Raw genomic sequence first — 25285 nt, forward strand, 5'->3', positions numbered from 1 at the left:
TGTGCAATAAGCATTTCATATTGACGCTTTAGGAGATGTCCCCTGTGAAACGGTAACTGCAGTTCACACAGAAAGTGGAAATGAAGATTTTTGTAGGTTGAAGTGAAAAAGATTGTCATGGATACATATATATCTACAATGAATTGCTTTTGATCTGTATCTAAGTAATTTATGATCAGATGATCTGGCTGTACCTATTTCAACTCTTGAGAGAACCCAGTAGTGCTGGCAAATACAAAGGGACTAGAAAATGCTTGTATCTCATAAAACATAACTAAAAAAGATCAGTACTTCATTTTAACGTACTATAACCATCCCTGTACGTGGTGTTTTTATGACACATGTAGAATACTAAGACAGAAGAAAGCTTGTGAGCAACTGTGACCATCGGGAGAACGCGAAAAATATATAACCTGAATGCCCAGCTAGTAATAGTCTCTGGAGGCTGTGAAACAATTATATGTGACTATGTTTACCTCAGCCTTTTATATTTACATATCAGAATGCATGTTGGAGGGTTTAATTGTGAGGTTGTTAAAAGTGAAAGTCCTTTTAGAAAACCAACCCATGTAATATTACAGGGGAAAAAAAGATTTAAAAGTCTTTTGTTCAAATGGAAATACAGAAAACAACATGTTGTTTAAGCAGGATTTTATTTTCTTCTACTCAAGTGATGAAGAGGCTTTTGTAAAGAAAGGCTTTCATCTTATACATGCAGTACTCCATCACAACATAATTACCCTAATTTGTATTCCACTGTAGAAATAGGCTTTTTCAGCTTAAACAAATTAAGCAACAATCACTAAGCGTACATGACCAGCATTCTTTCAAGTAACCCGTTATCAGTTCTGGCTACAGCTTTATCTTGATAAAATGGAAATCCTGTTTTATTTTCCTACTTTTCCCCCCAGGATTATGCCAGTCAAATCACCTAGAGAGGCACTGTGGTTCACTGGCTGGAGCGAGGGACAGAGTATCCAGAGATTATTTCCTACAGCCTTGCTAAATCATTATGTGAGCTGGGTCAGATCCTGACTGCCTTTGGGCCTCCATTTAATAGAGAACCTAAGTACACACTTAACTGAACACGTGAACCATCCAGCCACACTCAGAAGGTCTTTTAAACAGCTGCCTGTGCTCCCTGCTTTTCTGCTGCTCTTTTCCTCTGGCTTTGGTTGATACTACGTGTCCTCATGGATGCCAGGACAAGCTCTAACCCAATCTGTATTTACATTGTTTTCCTTTAGCTACGTAACTATGGTTGTGCCTGCTCTTTGTACACATTCTTCTCATTACTAATCAAACTCTGACCTGGTGGATCACTACCAAGTGAGGCTTTGCCTTCATCACCTTCTCCTTGGTCCCTCCAGGTATGAGCCTATGGGGAGTATAATGGGCACTCCAAAATGCTGGACAGGAGCCAAGGTCAGGACATCAACCTACTCTGTCCCACCGGCGAGGGGATGAGTCCTGACTCCACTGTAGCGATGCTGCTGGCCAGAGAAGGGCAGGAGCAGTGGGAGATGCTGCTCTGAAAGATTTTGAAGTACCAGCAGTGTCACAGCAAAACCAGGGTCTTGTTTTTCCTCCCTGCTGGGTCTGGATGAGATGAAGTCTCACTGTTGTCCACTGTCCAAATTGCAGCTGCAGCAACAGTGTCTGGCTCCACGTGGGCTTGCCAAGATCCTTACAGGAAAAAAAAAAAAAAGAAAAAAAAAGAAAAAAAAAGGAGGAGAAATGGGGAGAGGCAACGAGGCCATCCCAGAGCTGTGGCAGGAGGAGAAAAGGAGGTAACCTGTCTGCTTACGAGGGAGTAGTGGCCAGAATTTGGATGTTTCCCCAGGCAATAAAAAAGATGCTGCCTTCAGATCCTCCTCCAGCCTTAACAGAGGCTGATCCACCACATGGAAATCTTTCCCAAGTAGGTAGCTCCCAGCAGGAATGAGGTGAATGGGAAGAGACCATATCTATCTCCAAAAAGAGTGGGAACCATCATTGCTCCTGAAATGCTGGAGAAACAAAATTCACCAGGCAGTCATGTTTGTTGAATAGCATTTTATCAGCACATTTGTTGTGACATCCTCTGGCACAGCTGAGATCAGCTATCAGAAACACAGGAACTAGCAGCGGTGGCTGGGGAATACCAAATTCCTTGGATGTCTCCCATCTCTCTCTTTCCCAGCCATCCCTTACAGGACTTTCCTTTCTCCCGCAATCCCCACAGCATGTCAGAGAGGAGCAATCACAAGGCTGCCCCACAAGGGAAGGTGAGCTGAGGGTGACCGCAGCATGGACAGGGCAGTGCCCTCACTGTTAGGGCACAGTCCCACTATGACTGGGTAGGGCAAACAGAGCAAGGGTTGTGATAGCAACAGGTCCCATCAACACTCCTGCAATCTTCAGACAAAAGCAACGTAACAAATCAGGCTTGAGGTCAATACAGGAAATCCAAAAGAATCAGGAGCGGTGAGGAATAGGGCTGGGCATGAGCACACTGGTGCAGCTCTGACTGGCAACAGGTGCCATTGACAGTCCAGCCATCATCAGGCAGAGACGAGGTCACGAGCTGGGTCCGAGGTCAATCCAGAAAATCTGAAAAATAATTCAGGAACAGGCAGCTCAGATCAGACTTGCTGGTCCAGACCTGAGCTGACATGGGGTCCATGGGCTGATGGTAGGGTGTAGTGAGGCTGACCAGGACAATTAGAGCCTTGGACCCCAGCAGAGCCTTCCTTAGTCACTTCTCTGGGTTATGGGTTGAATGGATAACAACTCTCCTTCTCTTTGAGACAGCAGAGAGAGAGAGAGAGAGAGAGCGAGAGAGAGAGGAATCAGTGGTGGTGGTGCTCCTCCCTCAGTGTTTAACATCTTATTTGTGCTCAGGGGCTCCTGAAATCAATGCCTCAAAAGCTGGTCTTTGTTAACTCCACTACCCTTTGAACTACCAAAATCCAGCACTTTTAGCGCCATATGGTGAATGTGTTGTCATCACTGGATCCAAGGAGGAATATGAAACCATGGGCATTGAGAAATTGATACCAGAGGAAAGCTGTAAAGACTTAGGGGGCTTAAATAGCCTTCACAGGCAAGTGGGGACCAGACAGGAGTATCCTCCTGGCTGATATGAGGATTATCACCTATGTGTCATATGTCATGCCACATACAGAAGATACTGATCATGCTGAGGGAAATGGGATGGAATAATGCACACAACTGAGACCTCTTTGTGTCAGAGAGAGCTGTGACTAAATGAGCGTGCTGCTCGGTCTTGAGATTCAGCCTTCTTGAACTCCTTTTCACAAGTTTAAAAATCCCAGTGCTTCCAGCAGAAACCAGAAGGAGATGGGTATGAACATACATCTTTGCTGTTACAGCAAGACAAGATGTGACCCACTGGAGATTGTTTCTGTTGCCAGATCTGGGTGCCGCCATCAGGAAAGGATCTGAGTGAATACATTCTCTCAGGCCTGTTCCCTTTTCTTCCCTTGGTGTTTCATTTCTGTCTCTGTACTCAGGGGGGTGGTTGCTCTATGTACCCAAGAAGAAAGCTTCTTTTCCTCTCCATCAAACCAGCTTGCCTCTCTCTGCTCCAAGCTTTCATGCCATGGCTGGAATCCAAACAAATGATTTAGCCCTGCTGAATTTATTGCCTCTTACAAGGAACTTCATCATCTCCTTTAGCTTGTCCATGCCCAGGAGTAGCAAATTCTAAAAGCAATCTTAAATTTAAATGTACCATTCTGTTTACTGAGCAGTGAACCTTCAGGCAATAAATACTACAGCAGGAATTCACCAGGACTCTGTTACGGCTTGACAGCCCAGACAGCCATTGCGCAAATCTTTGTTAGTCCTGACAACATGTTTTTTTTTAAATCAAAGGAATTACAAATTTGTTTTTAATCTTTGGGGTTATTCTTAATGCCTTAGAAAGGACCCAAAGCTGTTTAAAACTGTATTCACATTACAAGCAGGGAGTAAATTTCAAACTACTCGTCAAGCCCATTGTCACTCCATGTGAACAACGCTACAGAGAAGAGGCTCAGCAAAATTTTTGTCAGTGTACTGGAGTTCTTTAATGCGTTTCAGACAAAGCAAGTGCTCTGGACCTCCCTGATTTTAGAAGTCACTTCCCTGGTCCCTGGACAGATGACCCTCCAGCCATGCAGAACCTCTGGAGACATCATACAGGTGCTGAGCAGCAGTCCCAGTGATTACGCATTTGTGCTAACTCCTCCTTGGTCCTACAAGTGTGACAACTCCAGGAGTTCATCAGGAAGGCTCCAAGCCAGAGCTAATTTCTATGCAATGGAGTGAACAACAGTGTGAGTTTGTGTTTGCTCAGACCTTTGGAGCCGTCACACTTACCTGGTTTTGTAACACCCTTGTCACCAAGTCTCTTGAGGAGGAAGTAAGACTTTACATCTGCGCAGTCAGAGTCCTCCCCAGCCCATGAGTCTTTTTGAGTATTTATTTAAGGTTGTATTTACCTCCGTGCTACACTGGAATACACTTTTGGGTTCTTTTAGCACTTTCTGTGAATTTCACATTCTCATCCCTTTCCTTCTTGAACAACTCTCTCCAGCTGTCTGGATCTCTGCCACTTTGATGTAGCCCTGCAGAACCTCCAGTCCACGAAATCACAGGAAAAACACAATTCCCACAGAGACATCACTCCATGGTGTCAAAGCAGTTGTGATTCCTGTTCTAATCTCATAAGAAATTTCATTAAGCGCTATCACTTCATCACATCCAAGTGTGACGCCTTCCCAAAATGTGCACGTGCCCTCCTTTGATAACTACTGCCATTTAGGGCTGTGTCTCACAAACTGCCTGAAATGCTCTGCAAGTCATTCTGCTTCCCAGCCTTAGCCTGCCCTCCTTGCTGCAGACTCTGTGCAGACTCCAGCTAGCTCTGAGGCAAGCGGTGCTGAACTCCTAGTTTTTACATCATGCTTCTGTCAACAAGCTTTTAACATCCTGAGGATGTGAAAAAGTTAAGAGGTGGGTCTGATCCAGCTCATCAGACTAGAGGAAGCCAGACATGGTCCCCAAGACAAACGGACTCTCGCTCTGCTAATGTGGGAGCTCTGCATGTTTCCCCATCAGACCTGTGTTGCAGTGAGCAGCTTCGTCAGGGTGTTGGGGCACTGAGTGCATCAGTGGGCCTTAACAGCCCTGAACAGCCGCACCTGGGGCCTCCACCGACAACCTCCGCCCCTGGCCCGGGATGTCCATTTAAGCTCAGGCCTGAGCCTTCAGCCTTGCTTTGAGCTATGCTGGTGGAGGTGTTTTTGTCTCCAGTCCTATCTCTATTCCTGTTTCCTGGCTGGACCTTGGTCTGCTGCAGCAGCTTTGTTTCCAGCCCTTTCTCTTGCTGCTTCCTGTGACAGGAGTCCCAGAACAGACCTACACCCGAGTCATCACCTTGCCTTCAGTGGTCTGGGGCTGTTGATGGACATCCACACCAGCACTCAGAGCTGCCCATCCTGTCCAGATCCTGCAGGACTGTGCCCTCATGGTAAGGGCTCCCTGAATCACCCCTGCCTGGGCTCTGAGGCTCCTCTGGGGTGGTCAAAGAGCCCTAGGGACTGGATGGCTAGTGAGAGGTGAGGTTTGGGCTGACTAACAGCAGGAAGCTGGGATGAAGCTGAAGCTGTTGGTGAGTCTTAGCAAAGGTAGGACATACAAGCCATCCCTGAACACTTCCTTGGCTGGGAGCAGGGTTTGGGGGATGAAAATGGGGGCTTCTAGAGCAGGCTTTGAGGGTGGGGGAGGAATCAAATCATCCCTGAGACCACGCTGTGGTAGGTGAAGCCTCAGGCCTTCCCTAAGGAGACCCCAAAGGCTGGAGGGCTGTTAAGTCACCTTGGAGGCCAGCTGGAGAGAGGAATCCGGCCACCCTGGTGGAGCCTGTGTGGCTGGGCAGGGGTGAAATCAAGGTATCTCAGAGCAGGCATCCCTAGGGTGGGGAACAAGGCATCTGTGAGGCCAGGGGCTCAGGTTATCCCTGAGCAGCCTAGGAAGCTGGGGAGAGAAGCTGCTCCATGCTGGGGAGCACTGGAGGCTTGTGGTCAGAGGGGTTGAGGTGGAACCTATGATAAACCACAGGGACTTGGGGATTTAAAGCCTTCCCTGAGCAGCCCCAGCAGCTGGGGTGATCCAGGCTGTCCCAAAGCAACTTTGAAGGCTGTGTGGTTGTGGAGGGTCAGGTTGTCCCTGGGGATCAAGGGGATCACAATGTCCCAGAGCAAGCCAAACTGACTTGGGGATTAAGCCACCCCTGAAGCGAGGCAGAGAATGAGGTCAAACCCCTCTAAGAATGGGCCAGGGGTGCTTGGGTTGTGCCTGAGATGCTCCTGAGGCCAGGGAGATTCAGGGCTTCCCTGAGGAGACCTGATGGCTGGGGGAGGTGAATGATGCTGACCAGGAGGTTCATGCTCCTGGAGAAATGCAGGCCACATGGCATGCATGGATTTCAAACCACCCCTGAGGTCAGAAAGCCAAGATAAGGATCAAGCCACCCCTAAAGCATGTGTGTCTGTGGTAGGGTGACCCCTGAGGAGCCTTAGAAGGGGAAGGATGTTCCTGCCACCTCTGAGGAGCCCCAACAAGCCCCAAAGCCTGGGCAGCTGGGCACGGGGTTGAAGCTGAGGTGCCCCAGAGCAGTAGGGAGCTGGTAACTTGGACCCCATCTCGGCTTCCCAGTGTCTGTGGCAGGGCTTTGGGGTTTCTCTGGGGTGCCTGACAACCCCCTGGCCTCTAACTTTTGACTATTTTAGGTGAATCTGGCATGAAGGATCTTTCCTCACAATCAAGATTTTTCTGTAGGTACTCGACAGAGATGTACGGAGATATTGACTTGTCTGACTCTTAAGGCTGAATTTCTGTTTCTCACAGCGCATTGAGCAGAATGCTGATAGAGGCAAAGGCTGTTTACAGAATATATAACAGGTACTTCAAAGAGTTTTTCTGGCTTTGAGTTCTTCAGTCACAGGCTTTTGTGCATAACGCATTTCATGTTCCATAAATCTGATACAATATATTCCTTACTGGGCAAAGACAGAAGGATTACAATTACTTCAGTTTTCTCCCTGGGTTACAGCTTAAAATCTAGGTGATGATACAACAACTTATGATTCCTGTCTAAATTTGGAGTTATGTTAGAAGACAAAGGTAACTTTCTGTTGTAAAGATGGAATTGAGGAAATTCTCAGCATTGAAAGCTACAGTTCCTCAGGATCCCTTCGAAATTATGAGAGCAAGTTGCCCAGTATTCCAGTCTCTTCTAAACCTGCTTAACTTTGTGCATGTGAATAGCTTTTGTAACTGAGGCAGGACTGTATATTGAGTTATGTGCTTAGACATGCAGAACTAGATCTTTGTTTTTATCCAGACTTCTATATCCTGTAATTATTCTAGATATTTTATTTTTGCAAATTCATTTTTAAAACTTCTTTAAGCAATGGTGATGTATGTTAACCTCTTTTTTTTGAAATGTTCAGTGCTAACTGTGTATAATCTTGATCCCTTAGCTTCCTTTTCTTACAGAAATTAAATTTTGTATTTTGCGTCCAGTACCCACTTCAGTATAGAACAGGCAAAAAGACCATTAGTAACATTTGTCAGTCAAAATCGAATCATACTAAAAGCAGAAAGCTTCATGAAGAAAATGGAAAAAGGTAAGTATTCTTGAGGTTTTTTCCCCAGTCCCTTCCATATGCGAGGAGCCTTAGCTTCACTTGGAAACGGGCTTGTATGAGGCCGTTTCTCACTGTATCAAGTTCTTTATGCACCCAGCTGGCTGCGAAGTTGCTCCTTGCTGCGGTGTCTCTGTGTAATCCCAGCCAGTTTCCCTTTGCAGCTGCAGGGGGGCTGCTTTGATGTGCCTCTGAGGTGGCTGCCTATCCCTCTACTGGGGCCTGCAAACAGAATCTCCTCTGTAGAGGAAAAGAAAACACCCTGGTGATGCCATGTGACTGCTTCATGCACGCTGGAGGAACTGACGTCAGTGCCTCAGGGTATTGTTCTAATGCAGTAACACAGTGTTGTGGTGTATAACTCTGTGCATCTAGTAGATCTGATGTAGAGCCTGCAGTGAAGGACGATGGGGTCTGTACCTCTGCTCTTGGTCTTTCCTATTTTCAAGACTTGCCACGTGTACTGAAGGAAACCTGCAGTCTCTGCTTGTGGCTATCAATTGCAGATCTGGTCACCTTGTTTAAACATACTGAGAACAGTTTTCTTGCATGGTTCCCACTTGTGCAGTTGTAGGCACTGTTAATACAGCAGAACTAATGCATAAACACACAGCAGAGGTGATCCCTTGCTGATTTCATTTTTGCAACTCACTTGGGAGGATAAGGAGAGAAGTCATTTTTTTGCATACCTTTGGCATGCAGCAGAGATGAGCCCAGCGTTCCCCTTTCTGTCACACCTTCCACCTCTTTTCACTTTGAATGTAAGTACTGCTATAAGAAGTTAGTGGTGTCAAAACCAATAAAATCAGGCCACACTTTTTGATATTATGTGTAAATGTAAGTAGGAACTTGTGTCCCACTGAGGGGACCATGCAGCTAGAGTCCTATGAAAACACCTGCTTTGGGTGAACCCAGTTGCCCAGCAGTTTTTCGTGGCACGTGGGGATGTGCCAGTTGTTCTGGGGCATCCTGGCTCTTGCTGTGGGATATGAATGTACACGGAGCCTGAGAGAATTTACTGCACTATAAAGGTGAGATAAAAATGTAAGGGTTGATGTAATGTGTGAGTTGAGGGAGTAATGTACCCTGGTCAAACCTCTCTGAGAGTGGTTAGTGCTGATATACATTCATCTGACTGTACAGGAAATATCCTCTTACCCTGCTCAAGGACCCACCTAGGTTGTGTCTAAAGTCTGAGGGATTAATTCCTAATATACTATGTATATTGCCTGTACAAATTTTCCCTATTGATGAGTCTTTTCTTTTTTTTTCTTCTTTTTTTTTTTTTTTTTTTTTCCAGTCCTCTAGCCCTATTGGGACCTTGTGGTAAAGCACGTCTTGGATTAATTGCAAACTGCCCATGACACACTCCCTTTCCTTAGCTAAGAATAATTGTCTTCCAGCTTCAGAAACTGTTGCCTCACTCTGCTACCGTGCCGAGGATGAAGAGGCGGCTCAGGTTTACCTTCTTTGTTTCAAGAACACTGTTTAAAGGAAATGCTGTTGTTCCTTTGCCTTGTGAACACAGATCTGACCATCTTGGATCACATCTTTCCGCGCTTCGGTGTTGCCGGTAGCTTGATGCCTGGTTTATTTCAACAGAAGTCTGAGGTGGTAGCAGTGATGCTTCTCGCGCTCTCCTCACAGTAACACTTCCCTAGCGTTTCAAGGATGGCAGTTTACCGGGGGATTGGGATGGGCACCACTCTGTCACCTCCGCCAGCAGAGCCGGAGCCCAGCCGCGCAGGTCGTTTCGGGAGGCTGATCCCGGTACCGTGTGCCATGGGGCCGAGCAGCCGGAAGCTCCGCAGGTGGCGGGAAGCCGAGGGCCCGCAGTCCGTCCCGACCCGTAGCACCCCTCGCTGGCCGCTCGCAGGGCCGCGCGCTGCTCGCCCGCCCCTCAGGGAAGCCCGGGGAGGGGCGCGTGGACCCGCCCTCCGCACCCACCGGCGCGCACGTGCTGCTGCAACCGCTGGCTGACGGGTGGGCGGGGGCAGCCCCGTACGTGTGCAGGCGCAGGGGTCACCCGCGGACGGACCCCAGCCCCCGGCGCTCGCCTGCGCGCACTCGCGCGGGTGCCGCTCGGCGCACGGGGGAGACGCGTGCCAGTGCGAGACCGGCACCTACGGAAGCACGCGGCCCCGCGAGGCGCACGCACCGCGCCCGCCGCCGCACACTCCCGGCGGCAGCGCACCGGCGCAAACTCCGCTGCGCGCCCCGAGTCGCGTTTCCAGCGGCGCGCCTGAGAGCGCAGCCAGGCCCGGGCGCCCAGAGGCACGCGCGAACGTGGCCGGCCGGCAGCGCGCGCAGCGGCGGGCAGCCGTGGGGACCCGCGGGCGGGGGCAGCTCGCGTGCGTCTCCGCCCCCGGCAGGGCGGCCGCGCTTGCTCCCTCGCGCCCGCGGCGGTTGCTCGGATTGGTTGCGGGCGGCCCGGCCTTCCGCCGCCGCGGGTGAAAGGGCGGCCGGGCCGCGGCGGCGGACATGGCGGCGGCGCTGCGCTGGGGGGCCGTGGGCGGCTGCCGGGGGCTGCGGGCGCTGCTGAGGGTGAGAGCCGCGCTGGGGGAGGCGGGCTGACCGGGGAGTGCGGAACTCGCCCCCGTTCCCTGCGCGGCGAGGCCGCTGTCGGGGGCGGTCGAGGGTGCCCCTGTGTGCGGGGCCCCTTCCCCCGTGAGGGGCCGCGGGTGGGGCCGCCGGGCGGGCGCTGTCCCCCTTGTGCGGGGTCGGGGGGAGGCTGCCGCCCCTCCTCGGGAGGGCTGCGGCCGGGGTAGTCTCCGTTTGAAGGGCTGGGGCTGCCGGCGGGCACCCCCGGCTGGGTGAGGGGCCGCCGGGGAGCGCGACGTGTTGCTGTGGCGGTGACAGGCTGCCGGGTGGGCGGGGAGGGGAGGGGTGCTGGCCCCGGCGGGGAGCCGGCGGGCCGCGCAGCCGGGCGGTGGGCACCGGGTGCTGGCTGGAGGCGGTGGTTGTGGTCAAGCTGTAAAGGCTGGGCCTGCGGTTGCTCAGGGCTCGCAGTCTCCCAAGAGTTTGTTCCTTGGTGTACCCCATCCGTGTGTTGCGAGGAGCGCGGTGGGTTTTTTTGGTGTTTTTTTTTTTGTTTTTTTAAATGTTTTTATTTAAACTTAATTTTCTGGTGCTGGAGAGGGTTATGTGTTGCCTCCTGTTTACTTCAGGCCTCCCCCTCTGTTAAAAGGGAGCTTACCAAAACTCGGGGTAGAGTGTAGCTTTGTAGTAATAAAGTCTTGGCATGTAAAAAAAAGGCTACTGCTTTGTGAAACCGTGGTCTCTTCCCCCCCCTTATCTTTTATCCCAGATACTTGTGGATCTTTCAGCTGTCACTTAAAGATTTACTGTGGTTTTTTAAGTTCTGTTTTTCATGAAAATGCAGTAGACTCATTGCAGAACTATACTAATGTTTTTGGTGAAGGCTTTAAAGTTACAGAAGGCCTTATTCCTTAGACTATGGAGTAACTTCACTGAGGTAGTTACTATGTTTTATTCTCTATTACTTTTACAGATCGTGTTAAAAGAAAGAGGAGATTATTCAGGATAAGAGCAAGCAGCGTTAGCACATGGTGTTGTGTAACAGTTGAATGACACTACAGTTAGCTTGTTGTGGGAAAAGTGCAAAATATCTCTTAATTGCTCACAGTAGGAAGAATTTAGATATTTTTTTTTTCTGAAAAGGAAAATATGTGTGTAGTTCTGCAAGCTCCAGTGGAGAAGAGTAGAGCAACTTGCAGAAAATGTTTGCTCTGTATACCCCTGAGGGTGTGGGATAGGTTTCTCTAGAAGTGTAACTCCATACCAATAATGTAAAGGACTCCTCGTATGTCTTTAGGAATCATGTGAAAGAGGTGGTTTAGGTGGGCAGGGCATTTTGAGGAGGGGTTAAAGAGGGGAAAAAAGGATGTTCTTTACCTAAGTATTTTTCCTTAGGTATTATGCATAACAAACCTGTTTTCCTGTGAAGGTGTACGTGACAGAACCTCCTTGAAAAACAAAGAGAAAGAAATTTGATTGGAGACAATGATTTGGAATTAGCAGAGAGCTCCATGCTGTTTGAAGACTTTATTTTTGGTAGGCATATACACATGTATGTGTTCATGGATGTGGAAGACTTCAGCTCTTTCTAACATCTCAAGGGTGTGATCTGACTGCATCAGTGTAAACAGTATAGAAATGTTATGTTAATGAGACCTGTGTAAAGCAAAGTATTTTTATAGCTAGCTAATAGCACTTGTGGCTTGCTTAACTGCAGTGATTTCTAGCCCTTAATTTCTGTGTATGAAAGTTAACTTCAAGTCATCAGTATATTGGAAAACACTTAATAAAACAAATTTGCATAGGAATTACATTCAGAGGTTCTTTTGTGGTTTGCTAATAGAGGCAAATATAATTGATGTCTTCAAACTGTAATGTGCTTGGAGCTCTTACACGCCCACCTCCTACCCCCAAGGGCTAGTAGCTAGTGAGTTGTCTAATTTCTTTTGTCCCTCTCATGTGGGAATTGATAAAGGACCTGAGAAAGGACAGTGTAAAAACACTGAGCTGGGGATTCAACGATTTCCTGTGTTTCTAATCTGACGCTTAGCACTTCTATTCAGTTTTTATGCAGAATTTGTTCTGTTTAGAATATAACAAAAAATTCATTTTGAGTGTTTTGCACTTTTGGAGCTGGGACAGTCTCATGTTGAAAGAAGGCTGTAGTTACAGAATGAGGATGAGATGGCTTTTGATATTTCGGTCTTGAAACTTCTGAGAGCTGTCAGACTTTTTTAAATAATGTAGAAGAAAGTGATAAATACTATATATCATGAAATGAAGAGTAAACTGCTGATATGGATTTTATCAGTGTTGATCAGTTTTCTAATCATTGAACTAAATGGATGGAAATTTTTTCTGCCATCTGCGACCTCATAAGTTATCTGTGCACCTGCCATTTTTTAAGTCATGGAAGTTATCTGTACAGTGGGAGTTCCTTGCTCTCTTCTCTGACATTATTTCTAGTGTGCTTTTTCCTCCTGTTCATGAGCACAGAACCATTAGGCTGATGAGATAGTAAGATTGGTATCATCTGCCATTAGGGAAGGGAGTTAAAATGGTCACCAATCTGGAAAGGTGAATGTAGCCCTAAACCTCTGGAGCTCAGTGATTTTTTTTTTTTTTTTTCCTAGTATGTAAACTACAGGTTTTAGTACTGACAAGCACTCTTAAAGCATTCCACAGGTATAGATTTCTGGTTTTCTCCTTCCTCCCAGGAGGGGCTTTTTGGATTCTGTAGACAGTGTGCTATGCCATCTACTATGGGCAATATCTTAGTTCTGGAAGAAAAAGTTAAGAGTTCATTAAAGTTCATGTTGAGTAAAAAATGTCAGTCTTGTTCTGAAATACTCTGTTTGTGTTAATTTTCTTGTCCTGTCTGTCCCGAACTTGGATTGGTGGTTGCTGCATGATCATTGCAGTGCTGTGATCTAGTTCACAGGCACTAGCCTTACTGGAGCTGTTCAAGCTGCTGCCATGAGAAACTGTTCCAACTTTCTGCAGCTGCTAGGTCTTGATCACAAACTGTTCCTTTTGAGCTCCTGTCTCCCTCCAGCTTGTGCCAGCACTGCTGCTTGAGTATCTGGGTGGATAAGCCAGACTGAAATCTGGCTGAGAACACATTTTTCCCACTCCTTGTATCTTTTCAGCTGGATGTATTCCCAGGTCTGGTTCAGTGTGTGACTATACAAAGTTCTGGGACTACTGACACAAAGGAGAAGGTACTTGGGTGTAGGAATGATTTAACTGGAGGGGGGGGAAGCTTTACATGCATGAGTGTTTCCCTGTTTGTAGTTTCTCCGTTGTGCTGGCAAATATGAAACATGGATTTTTTTTCTTCTTCCTCTTAAAATTACCAGTGGTTCTCAAATTTGGTATGGCTGAAAGAACTGTTATGTATAGCACAGTGTACCTTGCAGAAAGAACCTTGTACTACATCTTTGTTTGCAGTTGGCTTCAGGAGGATCTGCTTATATTTACAAGTGCTTGGCTGTTCAGCACTCTGAGAAAGTACAAAGGAAGGGAAAGTGCTTTATCGGGGGTGTGTATGTAAATACAGAAGTGTTATGTTTGCTTTCCTATTTACAAGATTTGTACAATCTTGTATTAATAAGCAACATTTTCAGCTTTGTAGGTTAAAAGCCTTGCAGTCACCTGAAGGTGTCTGCCTCATATGCTTTATACATAGTCTATCACTAGAGGTCCATAAACAGAAGATAATCTGATATGTCAGGTGAGTTGAAATAAAAACTTATTTGGAAACAGTTGTATAATCAGAATATAGAGGGGGGAAAAAAAAAGACACTTCATGTTTAAAGTCACTTGGGAATACTTAATGGCTAATGGGAAATACCACAAGAGTAACCCCTTTATGTTTGCAGTGTGTCTTAAGCTTGTGTCTCTGAAATGTAGGGTCAAAAATCTGAGTAGGATTGCTAGTGGAAGAGAGAAGGAAGAGGTAGAATTTATGGCTAGTGAAAATAAGTATACTACTTTAGCTGTTGCTATTGGGCATTGCTTACTGTATTTCCTAGTAGTGCTAAAATATACATTCCTTTCCATATTAGACTTCTTAAAGCAGATGTTGGTATATGGTGCTTTTCCTGCCTGGAATCTGGAACTCTGTCTCTAATTCAATACTGAGACCTTTTTCTACCTGTAAAACTTAGTATCAATGAATTATTTACAAGATGACCATCATGGCAGGGAAATGTCTTTCCTTGATGAGGGGCGTATTAACCTTTAAAAACACACATGTAAGTTATCTCTAAATAACAAGTTAACTTTCTGTTTTGCTGTTGTGTGCTATGCCCTGAAACCCCCTGAAGAGGTTTCCTAGGGCTGTACTGGGTCCCTGGGAGTCAAGTTCTCTGCTAGGCCTCAAAGCAATAATGTATGATGAGCGTACCCTTCTACAAATTACTGCATAGTTTGATATATATGAAGTTATGAAATAACTGTTACAGCTATTCGGTTTTGAGCACAGTGTGGCTATTGTGCAAGTAACAGATAAAGCAGGATACTTTTCCAAAATACATTACTAATGCTTTCTGTTTTTTGAGGATTCAGTAGAGGTGGGGAAACTCCAAGCCAGGCTTAGAAGTTCAACTCGGAAGTTCAGAGGTGAGCTCTCATAAATGAACAGTCTTGAGTTCTTGGGCTTTCAAGAATCAAAAGCTTTATCAAATTGGAGTAGCAAGTCATGGCAAAAATAGATTAGACCTGATGACTCTACAGCTCTCCCCTAGTTCTGCAAGATACAAAGAAGTTGCTAGGTCAAGCTGAACTCTCTAGGCTCTGTTCTGAAGAAATACTGATGCAAGGTGTAATACCTAGAGCATGTGGGGTTTTGGGGAGGCGCCAATTAAGAATTTGGCTTGGCTGGGTGGATGGTTTGATGGTTCTTTGGAGGTTTGGGTGTAGCTTTTAATGAACCTAACTATAGCAGGAGCTTGGGAGCCCAGGGATAGGTGACATGAGTAGCTGTTGGTTTGGAGATGGTAATTTAGTGGTGTTCCTTTGTGGCCCTAGCTGTGGATTATTTGCAAAGTGTCTGTTTATTTTTAAGTATTTACTCAATTGCTCATAATGGCTAGGAGCAGACCTCTAAAGAGACTTTTCGTGGAGTGGATTCTAGATTAAGGAAGCTCTTAAACTTTAGTGTATATTGGTAGAGATACATAAAAACACCCATAACCCTTTCTTTCCAGAACTGTGAATTAGAGTTGGAATTTCAGTTCTGAGTTGAGCAATATGCTTGATTTGTTTTAGGAAATTACTCCACATGTGTTCAATTCAGGGCTGAACCTGGTTCTCTGATTCTAGTGTATATGTGTGAGAAGAGGTAGTTAAGTTTTTAAACACAGATGCATAATTAGGTTAGGCTATTACAAGATTTTTTTAATGTGAAATCTGACCAATTCTGTAGTGTAAAAATGGTGAGTGTGGTTTAATGCTTTTCCAGCTTTTTAATTGCTTGGTAACTTCAGTTTTTCTGTATAAAATGTTTGAACAAGGCTTTTTTTCCAAGACTGTACATGGCTAAAATTCTGAAACTTTGGAATTAATTTTCCCATTGTAGCCTTTCCTTCCAGTCTCAATCTGTGGCATAGCTTTTCTGGCTTCTCATATGCATTCAAAACTAGCTTTGTATAAAAGGTGTTTACAAGAAAGTTCAGAAGCTTTTCCTCCCTTCCCCCCCTCCCCCACAGCTGACTGCAAGTATTTAGATTAGCCCCACTGACCCTTAACGAGCACTTTCTTCAATGAATAATATTAAACTCGGCAGAGTTGTATGGTGGGGTTTTTTTGTCCTGTGTGACCTTCTGACTATTTGTTGTCCCACAAGCTCTTCTGTCAATAGTGTTTGAGGGAGGGACTCAATATGCTTAACTGCATGTACTCTGGATCAGGAGAGTATACTCTGCTGCTTCTCATATAGTTGTCCTTGCTCTTCCTTCTGACAGGGTCTAGACCCCCATACAGTCACCAAAGGTGTGTGTAACGGACCTGCTGTAAACTTGGGATAATGACCAGCTGGTAGATATGGTTGCAGCTGGCAGAATTCTGTCCTTAACTGTATTTTCCCTCTTTAATGCCCAAGTCACACCCTTGGATGAATAATAATATACCTCTGCAAATAAAGAAACCTCTGGTGGTTTTGATTCTAGCACATCAAGTAATTTGCATTTCAGGTTGTTATTCTGGATTTGGTTTTTGGAGAGTGAAGAGAAGAAAATGAAAGAAGCAACCCCCCCCTCCCCCGAAACAAGGAACTGAATGGGAGAGAAAACTGTTGCTTTCCACTGACTTTTTAGTTCCAGCATAATTAAGTTAATCTGTATTACCTGGGACAGTGTATGCGATGTCTGCCACTAGTGATTGGCATTTAAATCGTTCGTGAAGCTGTAGCAGCTTTCTGTGTGGGAGCCTCAGTCTGAGCTGGTATGAGGTAGTGCACTCTAAGACTTCCTTTAATTCTGTATTACAGGGCTTATGTTGAAGTATGTTGTTTTTCCTTTATAACACTATAATATCAGCTGCACTACAAATGTGATGCCTTTCTCAATCCTGGGTTAGTTTCTGCTTACTGTGATGCAACATGCAAAGGATCTTCAGACTGGATTTGGGTGGAGGGCTGTATTGTCATTCCAGTTACTGCCAGCCACTGGTACTTCAGGGCCAGTATGAGCTTACAGTAAATGTAAAGATAATTGAAAAATTGATGTAATGCTGTATTCATTACTGTTGTGGAAGGGGCAGCTGGATTGTCTAATTAACCTCTTTATATGAGCATATACTTAAATGTTTTTTGGTCTGCTTTCTAATGTAGTCTGTCAACTTGGTTTGGCTTTTTTTTTTTTTTTTTTTTTTTAAATCTTCTCATAGGAGAGCCTTTACTTTCTACTACTTAGATTTCTGCAACTTCTGAAAACAATTTTTTCAGGCAGAATTCAGTTGTCAGTCACTGCTGTTTTGTACTTCCTACTAGATGATATTCAGTATTAAGGCTTTTCAGACTTTTTGATTCTGATTGGGTGAGCAATTGTAGTTCTCCTAGAGCTGTCTGCATTGATGCAACTTTGTGTGGGATCATTTATTGGTCTGATTATTTTTGTTTATGGTTAACTGTAACTGCCATTATGTTGTCAATTGACTTGCTTGACAAGTCTCCTCGATACATTTGCAAATCTGTTGTATCATCTATCATGTTATCTGAAATAGCACATATGCTGCTTTTTCCTCACGTCATGCAAAATTGTTAAACTATAGCAGCTGACTTTGTAGACATTGGTTCAAAGCAGAAGTGTTGGAGAAAAGGAGAAAAAGGCTTCTTTTCCTCAGACCACTGTCAGGGGTGGGTTGTGGTGGGGAAGACTGGGAGCTGAACTAGCATCTGAAGCCTGTTCTTTTGCTCTCTGTACTGGCCCAGTCCACTACCTCCTCTATTCCCAACAGCTCCCTAGTGGTGAAGGCCTCTTCCCCACCTCTGGGGTGTGCAGACACAAGCATGCATACACTTTGACAACTTTTTGGTAGGTATTTCTTGGAACAAGAAGGAAACTATACCACTATACCATCTTTAGTGGAGAGTTTAATAAAAATAATTTATACTTAAGCTAATGACTTCATATCTAGAGATTTTGAATTTGTTTTGGTTACTGTTTGTTGGGGATGTGCTTGGGGGAGGACAGATCTTTATAAACTTTCATCCGCTTGGTGGGGGAATGAAAGGATATGGAAGAGTTTCCTCAAGATGTCAGTATATGAACTGTTTTTATCTTACTGGAATACTGTAGCAGGCGAAAAACGTTTTAACTCCCTCTTTCTTCTTTAGTGTGAAACACTCTGTTCAAGATGGTGCATTATAACTTCACATAAACTGTATTCTTCTGTGTATGATCCAAATGAAAAGGTAAGTAGTGTGGTGCATGTTTTCTCTTTAACATTTTACTGTAGTACAGATGTTTGGCTTTTAAAGGAAGTTGGTTTTCAAGTGCATACCTTAAAGGGTTGGATAAATGATTGAGCTTGGCCTGAGCATGTTCTAATTGTGAAACAGTTACTAATATTTTGCATGGTGGGAAGGTACACGCCTGTTAAAGCATCTGGGAGCTAAACTAACCCAAAGCTTTTCATGGAAACAAAAGTATCTAGTAGTGGCAGCATGATTGTTAGGAGATCTGACATGGGGGTGGGAACTTAAGAGGTCGGATAAAGATGGGCCTTTAAGGCCTGCAGAGACAGAGAATAGTAAATCCTCATCTTGGGACTTGTACAGTAGCAATCTCAATTTACAGTATGAGCCAAGAAAAACTTTTCTCGTGGGAGATTGTCTTGGCACAGACTCTAAAGTAACACACTTGGAAAAATAATGTGGATGAAGGTACACTGGTACTGAAGGGCAAGAATGCCAGCAGTTCAGCACTGATAGTCTTGCCCTTATGTACCAGTGTAGAAGCAATTAACCAGGAGTGAAACAGTATTAGAAAACAGGGAAAACCTGTATGTACCTAGAAATGTGGCTTAAAAAGAAGTCTTCTGAAGAAATCTATATCCTTAAGGTTCTTGCTTAATCAAGGTCCCCTTCCTTTTCTAAAGGCATAGTTACGTTTAGACAATGTAATTGGCTATTTAGTTTCTCTTAAGTAGGAGCTATGTTATTACAACCAGTGGCTACTACAGATAGTTTAAACTCTGTTCTGCTTTTTCCATTCACTGCTCCTTCCATTGTCTCTGTAATGACAAGACTTTCATATGAAACTTATTTAAGCTAATAAGTGGAAATTCCATAAAAAAGAAATGCTGCATGTTACTTCAAAGCAACATGTGATTTTTTTTTTAATATGCTGGACTTGAGGCTTGTCTTTAATAGACGGAGCAAGAGTCCAGTCTCTCCCTATTAGTGTCTTTATTGCAGAATTAGAAAATTAAAATGAATGTCAAATATTCTTAACTTCTTGATACTGAGGGTTGTCTTGCTCTTCAACGGATCACATTATTTGATTAATTAAACAACCCATACATACCAAGAAATAAGTTGATTATGTATTTGGGTCATTAAATCTTTCAGTGTTAAGTATTTGGGAGATATTTTTTTTATTTCCCTGCATGTCTGTATGCCTGAAAAGCTTCAGGTGCCTAGAACGCTGGAATTTAGATTCGGGAACAATTTGTGTGAGCATGTTGAAACCTTTCAGTTTTTTCACTGAGTTTTAGACTAAGTCCCCAGCTAAAGCTCTTCAAACAAATTGCTAACTCCTGTGGTGTTCTTACAATATTTGTGCTTCTGATAATTGAGCTTGCTTAAGGGTGTCTGAAGATCTGTCTTTTGAGTGGAGGATGTGTGTGCCTGGGTACTAGGCAGTGGTACGCATTCCTCAAAAGATCTGGCTGAATTTACTGTATAAGCTTGCTGCAGCTCTTACCTGGAGGGTTTTATCACTTAATTTCTGTTTGTTGTTATCATGTGGTAGTATTTTTAAACTAGTCATGTGATGCCAGCTCAGATCTGACTTGGAAGAAGTAAATTTGGTCAAGGGCACCTTGCGTATGGCTGTCTAGAGTAGGGGAGCAAACAACATATACCCTAGTCTGTTGATAGCAGTTCCTATTGGAGTTTTGCAGTGTTTCTTCCTCTCCTCTTACACCTGTTTCCCCCTCCCCAAATTAACTAATGACTGTGGGGATAACAAACAGTTTCATTGTTGTAGTGGCAATACTTCCTCTCCCCCAGTCCCTATGTGTCCTGGTTTAACCCTAGCTAGTAATTAAGTACCTTGCGGCTACTCACTCACTCCCTCTCACCCAGAGGAATAGGGAGGAAAATCGGAGAGGAATGTAGAACTTGAGGGTTGAGATAAGAACGATTTAATAGGTGAAGTAAAAACTGTGCACAGAAGCAAAGCAAAACAAGGAATTTATTCACTACTTCCCACTGGCAGGCAGGTGTTCAGCTATCCCCAGGAAAGCTGGGTGCCATCATGTGTAACTGTTACTTGGGAAGACAAATGCCATGTCAGATGTCCCCCCTCTTCCTTCTTCGCCCAGTTTATATACTCGACATCATACGGAATACCTCTTTGGCTAGTTTGGGTCAGCTGTCCTGGCTGCGTCCCCTCCCAATGTCCCGTGCCCCTCCAGCCCTCTGGCTGGCAGGGCCCAGGAAACTGAACAGTCCTTGATTTAGTATAAACATCACCCAGCAACAACTAAAATCATCAGTGTCCTGTCAGCATTGTTCTCACATGAAATCCAAAACACAGCACTGTACTAGGTGTTAAGAAGAAAACCAACTCTATCCCAGCTGAAACCAGGACAACAGGGAAAATTGCGGTTTGGTGTAGGGCAGGGAGAATAGCTATCAAATGTCTTGGGGTATAGTTTGATAAACCTAATCTGGTATGACTGCAGGCTGCCCCTGAAGGGGATAGTCCTGCTGGTTCCCTGTCCTGTTTTTTGATTTGGAGTGTGGGAGGCAGAGTAGGACTGTTGGATTACTGTTTTCCACTGATGTGTGCTGAAGCTGAGTCCCTGCTAGGTCTGATGCATGGAAAGCAGTGGGAGTATGTAAAGCAGGATTGTCCCTTTCAGTGGCAGTCTGTATTTACATCCAAGTGGGTGCAGTATCAAAATGCACGTGTGTTTAGTAATAAGGCCAGTGACAGCAATAACCTTTACTCACAGCAATGAGATTTTTATGCTGAGCAACCGTGCTCCTCCACTACTTTTTCTTAATGGGAAGTTTTTGTCCAGGGTGTAAATCTTACTGACTTCTGACAGCTTGTTATCCCTTTCTTACAGACACGATATTACAGTGTTAAGTGTACTCCAGTGTGAAATGTGACAGTGAATTTCAGGGGCGTACTGAGTTTGATTTGTGGTTCTGTTGCACTTTCATTGCTACTTAGTATGGGTGTGTAACAGTGTCATGGCAACGCAGCATTTTGTCAGGTTCCTGGCATGGGGTGCAGCTACAAGGAGGGGCAGGGCTGGTGCAACTTGGCAAGTATGCCTCTGCAGGGTATTGGTCTTTTACTCTCCGTACCCTAGGCAGAGAGGAATCTCTGCTTCTTATGATTGGAATGTCTTTTAGAGATCTTCCATGACAGAGGAGTACTGTATTCCAGTCATCTGTGCTGATCAGAGGCACTGACCACTGTACCTGCCAGCATGTCTCTTCCCTGGACTTGACTGGCTCCTAGAGCCTCTGTAGAGTTCTTGTTTCTGCACAGTGCATGGTGACGAGATCCAAGGAATGCTGGTGTGAATAGTCAACACCTTTTTCTTGTGAACCTGTGTGTGTGATACGAACAGTATGGTATACTAGATCTGCTATATCATCATTGTAAATCAGCAGAACCCTTTTGAAAGTAGGTGATTTGAAGAGTTACAAGCTTATGGATAAGTTGGGGTTTTAGTGGATGTGGAGGAGAAAAGCATGTTTCTGAAGGGAGGAAACCTTGTGGTTTTTTTATCTTTCATCATTTGTTTCCCTTCAGACTTTTGAAAAACTCCTTATTGCCAACAGAGGAGAGATTGCATGCCGAGTAAGTATGTAATCTTTTAAGTTTTTTCTTTTTGTAGTTAATTCTTGAACTATTGGTATTCTAAATACTGATAATTGTCACTTGTGTGTTAGGTCATCAAAACATGTAAGAAGATGGGGATTAAAACAGTTGCCATACACAGTGATGTTGATGCCAATGCTGTAAGTACTACTTGAATTCAAATGGTAGATGGGATTCTTAATAATTCAACAAGACTTGAAGCTTTTATGCAGGCTTTTTGATTACTGTGGTGGGCATGTTGGCAATTCTGAAGTATCTTTGTATATGTCCTTTTCCTCCACGTGCTTGAAAGAGGGGAGATACCAGTGGGGGGATGGATGGGGGACACACACACGATTGGACAGCTATTTAGCAGGTATTTTTTGTGAGCTTTATTGTGTTTTGCTCATGTAAAGGTTCCCTTGCTCTTTCCCTGGATTAAACTAGATAGTACATCTGGTAGATACATACACCAAGTGTGAAAGTGGCAGCAAAACCTAAATTGTGGTTTGCTAATGTACACAAAAAAGGCAATGAAAAGCGCATCTTAAGAGAAGGTATAAACTTGGTCTAAGTTGTTCTTGTGCCTGGTACACCCAACTCACTGTTTCTCACTTCCCGGAGGAATGACCTCTCCTACCAGGTGTGCTGAACAGGCCTGCTGGAGGTGCTCTGTTTGAGGATATTGAGGTGTCTTGAACATTCAGCAGCATGGCAGGAAGGTGGTAAAATGGCTGTCTAGACAAGTGAGGTATTTGTCTAGCTACTTGCTTGTTTCCAGGTCTTGTAGTCTCTTCCATACTTTATTTTAGAAATACTTTAAGTCACTGGTAGCAAGAATGGGAAGGTAATTTCTTTGTGATATAACAGCAAGTGTAGTCATATTTGCATATCCTTGTTGACTAGAAAGAGCATAGTGTTATTCCATGCCTGCAAGAACTACATGGAAAAGGACTGGGGGTGCCCCCATGTCTCAGGATGGTGTGTTGAAATCTGTAAGGGAGGTAAAACTGTGTTATGATTTGATTGAAGGGGTTCCTCTGACCAGCTATCGGGAAAAATACTTGTATTATATGCAGGGCAGAACTTGTGGGTATAGGGGGTGGGTTGCTCAACGTTTTAAAACTGAAGCATGGCTGAGGGAATCTGTGAAAGTAGTTAGAACTTAGATGTTTTCAGAATTAAGTGAAAGGCAAGAACTGTTTTGAGTTTTGGACTTTTGACAGTGCTTTTGTCTGAGTCCTTTAATGGTTTATTCCTACATGACCAGCTCAGTTCATATAAATAGGCTGTAGGTAGAATGAGGGGCTGAAACTGGATTTTCTGAGGCAGGACAGGTGCCCTACCACTGGATTTCTATGCCAGGTAATTCTTTCTGAGGTGACTGAAGAGTATACTTGGTCTGGATCTGAACTGGTAGCCATAATTGGGAGGCTGTAGTAGCTTGTGGGTACTCAATGGACTATGAAATGAATTCTTAATGGATGGGTGTCAAACAATGATAAATTCTAATTCTTTTGGAAGCTAAGGGTTATGTGGATATGAATACAAACTACTCTGTATGATCTGTGATCCCTGTAGTAAAACTGCAGCGTGCTGATAGGTACTTGTATTCCATCTTATGTATATAGTATCTGCTGTTAGGATAAATGGAATTGTTGTTTTGCAGCACTGCACAGCCTTGTTCACTGACACGAATTAATTCTGAAAATAGACTAAAAAAGCTCTTTAAAAAAACCCACATGTTCTTTCACCAGTCTGTAATAGACTTGAGAAAATGGATTGGTCTTCTCTCCAGTGTGTGGATGGCTTTGTTTATTGTGTGGACGCCGCTATGAGCGGGAGACTAAGAAAAAAATCTGAAAGTAGTAAGTAAAAACAGAGATTGAAGAACGTGAGGGAATAAGAATGATACGAAAAAGTACAACTCATGACCTTAGGGGAAAGGAGTACAAAATAGTGTGTTACAAAGAGGAAATTGAAAATGTCTACTCTGCTTCAGTCTACTGTTTTGGCTTTAAAATACAAATAGGGTCTTTATTTTATCGTAGTTCATAAGAGAAAGGAAATCCAAGCTGGTATCTCAGAAATGCATTAATATACTCATAATGGTTCATAAAGATAATGTTAAGTGTGTTAAATGAGACGCTGATGTTTTGAGCTCACAGACCAGAGGTGAGGCTCTAACAAATGCTGTAAGGGTGAAATAGTGTCTGCTTAGCTCTTTGGATCCTTGTATAAAAAAATTGATCAAACATATCTGTACAAGCTTAAGCATTAGCTGGGCATTGAAGAAGCTCCAAGTATTTAAAGGAAAATGAGAGAAAGGCTACCTGAAACGCTGTTCTGCCTGGTTAAAATAGGGTAGTGGTGTTAGGTCTAAGCTAGTTTTTTTGGTCTACTTAGACGTGTATTGCTTGTCTACCATACATCCTATAATTACTTTACCTTGAGTGCTTGCACTGGGAAATAGTTAACTAATGTCGTCTGTCTTAAAGACTTGGATGCCTCCAGTTATTCATTGTTTGTGGGAATGACCTGGCCATTGCAGTGATGGGTATGACTGCCAGTTTGGATGATCTTGATAGTTGAGTCCAGGGGCCAAATTTTTTGACTGTGTCCTGGTTTTGGCCATGAAGTAACAAATAATCTTTGCCCTGTGTTGTTAATTTGTCTTCAGGTTCCACCAGCCTTCTTGGTTATAGCAGTGATAGCAAAATCTCAAACACGCTGAAATCAAACTTGGGAGCTGACGCAACCTGCCAAAGGAACCTTTGTCCTTATGTAGCTGGGAGAAACCTGTTTGCTTAGCAGTGGGATGCTGCAAAAGAGTTGTGAATATCCTTTTGATTTTGTGTTTGACAGGATTAAGCAAGACATCCCTTGGTCCCTCAAGACTTGTATCGCAAAGGCAATGAATATCGTAGGCCACTACCCTGATGCTGCTGACTATTGAACCAAAGGCAGAAATAAATGTGAAGTTATGCAGTTGAAATGGTTGCCCATCCCAAAGCTGTTTGTCTTCACTAAAAATAGTGGGACCTGGTTTTAAAGTGACTAGGTAGGGATGGTTTATAAAAATACTTTTTATTAAAGTGTTTAGAAATAGCACTAATTAGAGTAATAAATTTTCTGTTTAGAACTTGGATAACCTTTGAGATGCAGTGATAGCCCCTTATTATATTACCTGTCATCTGCGTAGCTACTTGCTGAAATGTGGGTAGAGTGACAGTCTTAATACTAATTTGTTTCTACAAATATAACTGTAAAAGGAGGGCAAACCAGACAGTCTGTTACATCTCTCTGGCTTTCATTTCTGTCATGCTGGTTGAAAAGAGAACTGAAATTGAACTGGAGCAGGGTTCATTGAGTGTGCTCAGTAAATACTTAAGGGGGGGAAATAATGAGATAACTAGCAATTCAGGCTCTTCAGTGATAGCTTCTACTTTATTATCCATTCAGTATCATATGCGTGAATGACCCAGGCAAACATTTTCACTG

General features: G+C 44.3%; 1 protein-coding gene across 1 annotated transcript in view; it reads left to right on the forward strand.

The window, feature by feature from the left end:
* The first annotated feature begins 10157 nt into the window (after positions 1–10157).
* PCCA (propionyl-CoA carboxylase subunit alpha) overlaps positions 10158–25285 on the forward strand; it is a 292425-nt gene continuing 277297 nt past the window's right edge. The window contains exons 1-4 of the mRNA XM_037378105.1: positions 10158–10241; positions 18073–18150; positions 21737–21784; positions 21877–21945. Of these exons, the coding sequence (XP_037234002.1) occupies positions 10179–10241; positions 18073–18150; positions 21737–21784; positions 21877–21945 (258 nt within the window). The 5' untranslated portion in view covers positions 10158–10178. The remainder of the gene's footprint in view (positions 10242–18072; positions 18151–21736; positions 21785–21876; positions 21946–25285) is intronic.

The sequence above is a fragment of the Falco rusticolus genome, chromosome 2 (assembly GCF_015220075.1).
Source record: "Falco rusticolus isolate bFalRus1 chromosome 2, bFalRus1.pri, whole genome shotgun sequence".
NCBI classification, from domain to species: Eukaryota; Metazoa; Chordata; class Aves; order Falconiformes; family Falconidae; genus Falco; species Falco rusticolus.